Below are 3,202 nucleotides of genomic sequence, written 5' to 3'. Positions count from 1 at the left end.
GAAAGTGTTCAAAACTGCGTCAGTGCGCTGAGAGGAGAGGCTGTGAGTTCCGTTATTTTCGAGAGATACTGTATTCACAATCTTGGGAGATTTCTGCGGACATGGAGCTTCTATCACTTCTGTTTATGAGCTCCTGCTTCCTGACTTTGTCCGGACTGACGTTTGGTGATCAATCCGGTAAGAAAATCGTTAATTTATTATTTATTTACTGATCGTAGGCGCACGCGCAGTTATGGAACAATGGAGTGTCTGTGAACACGCAGCAGCGTGGGGCCTTAAGACTGTTCAGGCGGATGGTTTCGTGGGTGGGTGCCTGCACCATCCGTACCCATCACTTTATCTTTTAACGCAGCTGCCCGCGTTGTGTTTTGCGTTATGTGAGTATACTGAGTATTACGGTAAACAAGACAGACCGAAGTCAACAGTTTCAGGCGAACGTGTTTTCAACATAATTAACATGTGATCTGCCATTAATAACGTAATAAAACATGAAATACAGAAAAATACAGAAAAGATGTACAAAATCAAAATATTAACAGACTGAATCAAAGTATAACTAACTTACTAATAACCACGTTTGTAAGTTACTAATTTGACTTTAGATCAGTGACGTTCACCCTCACAGTGCCATTATCAAGTCAGTATGTATTTCAAAGTAAAGGCCTTCGGAAATGTAATATATGGACATGTATATTCAGTGAGCTCTTTAAAACAACACCTGTGGTTCACTGGGAGACATGAACACATTTTGTCTTGGCATGGCTGCAATAAGGAGTCTTCTTTCAGAAGTTTTTGTATTTAATGATTTGTTATATCAGTCAGACCACGTGTTCATCACGTTCACCTTCACTTAAAGATGGCTTTTATTTTGAAACAGGAGCTCAGTTTCTCTTACCGTAATACCTTGCATACACACAAAACAAAACAAACAAAGTGGGGTTCGCTTGTCTGCGTTTCTGGAAATGAGGGCTGTAAAATACAGAGTCAGCATAGATTAGTGTGCATTATTTTAAACAAAAACATGATGATTATTTATGGTCATTTATTAGAGAAACTCATAGTTTCATTTGGAGATGTCTTTAACTTTAGGTGTGGCCTCATCGACAGCGGTCTGTGCGCTGCTTCCTGAAACGCACATCCTTTTTCTTTCCTGTTGAGACACCAACTGTGTAACGTTTGCTTCTGAATATGAAATTTAAGTGTGTGTCCGCTACATGAAGCTTTAAAGACACTATAGCTTTATGTTATACTGACCAACCACAACAAAATGAAAACTCAAGACTCACAAAAACTGAAAGAGCTGACACACACACACACACACACACACACACACACACACACACACACACACACACACACACACACAGCATAGCTCTTGTTTTTTTTTCCCTCTCAGGCTGTAGGTAATAATTAAAGTCTGGAATATTAGCTCGCTAACAGTAGCAGCTGTGGTGCACATGGCTCTGATAAAGAGAAGTAAAAAATAGAAACATGAAAATCTGTGTGCACTTTTGGCAGGTACACAGAGATTTTAACTATGTTCAAAGAAACAGATTAAAAACCTGAAACACTAAAGTTGTGTTTGCTTAAAAAAATAAAATAAATGACTAAATCTCAGTTTCATTCCTGAGGAGCAGAACGAGACTCTGCTCTAAGCACTCAGCGTGAGGACTGAGTGAAGAGTTATAAAGTTTTTAGAATTTGCATGTTTTCAGATATTAAATCAACTTACAGACAGAACAACAACACAGCTCTGCAACACCACTGACCAGTGAGACAATTAATGGGAGCAAAGACCAGAAATTAATTTTCACTCCTACAGTTTATAATAATAATGTGCATTACATGGAAAACAGGATAGGACAGCAGCGTTTACATGTGTAAGGCAACTCAAGTATTTTGTAACTGTAGGTGTAACACCCCTTTCTAAACTTGGGATATAGATTTGAATGTTTGACTGCTGGAGCAAATTGAGTAACTAATGAAACACTCTGAGAACTTGATTTTATCAACTTCACAAAAGAATAATGTCATATACATACAATGGAAACAACAGCATTACATGAAAGGAAAAGCTGGGACCAAAATCATGGAAAATAATAAACAAACCACACCCCAGGGGATTTGGCTCAGTCTCTTGTGTCAGGCCACACCTTGCAGTGGGAGTCCAGCAATGAGGCCCCTCCTTGCAGGGTGTGCAAAGTGAGGTCAATTCTGTCCAAACACTTAAGTAGACTTCGTACAGTTTGAGGCTCGTCCAAAGAATTTAACTTCCTTCTCAGAACAATCATCTCAAGGAATCCTGGAGGGGTGGCTCACCATCTTTGGACTTTTCTTCCATGAACCGTACACCCAAAACACCTGACCTGTATAACACAGAGTAACATTCAGGAAGCTACATTTAGACATTCATACAAACTACAAAAAAGAAAACATATCCCCTTTTCTGTAAACTGCATTTACTTCACAATGAACACAACAAGGGTTTGACACAGGAACATACAGTGTCTACAGCATAAATATAACCTGCAGTCTTTGCATACAGTGTTATAGGAAGCTAACAAAATGTAATGTAATCAAGCTCACAGGTGTTGAACAAAGGTTCGAAGGTTTTAATAACTGGTGAGATAAGAGTGAGTCTTGATGCAGCAGGTGGATGGACCTGTGGCTGGATCAGTAACAGGCGCAGAGCTCCAGTTGAATCACACAGCAGCAAGGTGGAGGTGGTGTACTGGTATTGGCTGGTGTCACTGAAGATGAGCCAGTTGGACCTTTTCAGGCTGAAGATGGACACAAAGTCAACGCCCAAACAGACAGTTTTTGAAGAAACTTTCTTCTAGCTGACGTACAGGAAAAGGTCTGCATCTTTCAAGAAGACGTGATTTTCATGCAAGACGATGCATCACATGTATCACAGCGCTGCACGGCTTTCCAGAAAAGACCTGAAAGATGAAAGAGTGACACGGCCCCTTCATCACCTGAACTAAAGCTTGTGGAGAATTTGTGGGTCCTTCTAAAACAGCAGAATTATGTTGAAATAAAACTGTACACCTCTCTGAAGAGTGTCCAGGAGCTGTTGCCTAATAATTATCCACACACACATTCTCATATTTTTCCTTTCTTAAATATTCAGTTTTGACTTAAGATAATATCATTGGACCAAGATCTCTGTAGACATTCAACAATAACAATAACCTTCAAA

The 3,202-nt window shown here is 39.6% G+C and overlaps 1 protein-coding gene across 1 annotated transcript in view; it reads left to right on the top strand.

Moving 5' to 3' along the window:
* Positions 1-3,202, top strand: part of LOC102208137 (butyrophilin subfamily 1 member A1-like) — an 11,607-nt gene continuing 8,405 nt past the window's right edge. The window contains exon 1 of the mRNA XM_005752839.2: positions 1-177. Coding sequence (XP_005752896.1) covers positions 102-177 — 76 coding nt within the window. The 5' untranslated portion in view covers positions 1-101. The remainder of the gene's footprint in view (positions 178-3,202) is intronic.

The sequence above is a fragment of the Pundamilia nyererei genome, unplaced genomic scaffold, assembly GCF_000239375.1.
Source record: "Pundamilia nyererei isolate P.nyererei 1_Seehausen unplaced genomic scaffold, PunNye1.0 scaffold00385, whole genome shotgun sequence".
In the NCBI taxonomy this organism is placed as follows: domain Eukaryota; kingdom Metazoa; phylum Chordata; class Actinopteri; order Cichliformes; family Cichlidae; genus Pundamilia; species Pundamilia nyererei.
This window is presented reverse-complemented; position numbering and strand designations above follow the sequence as displayed.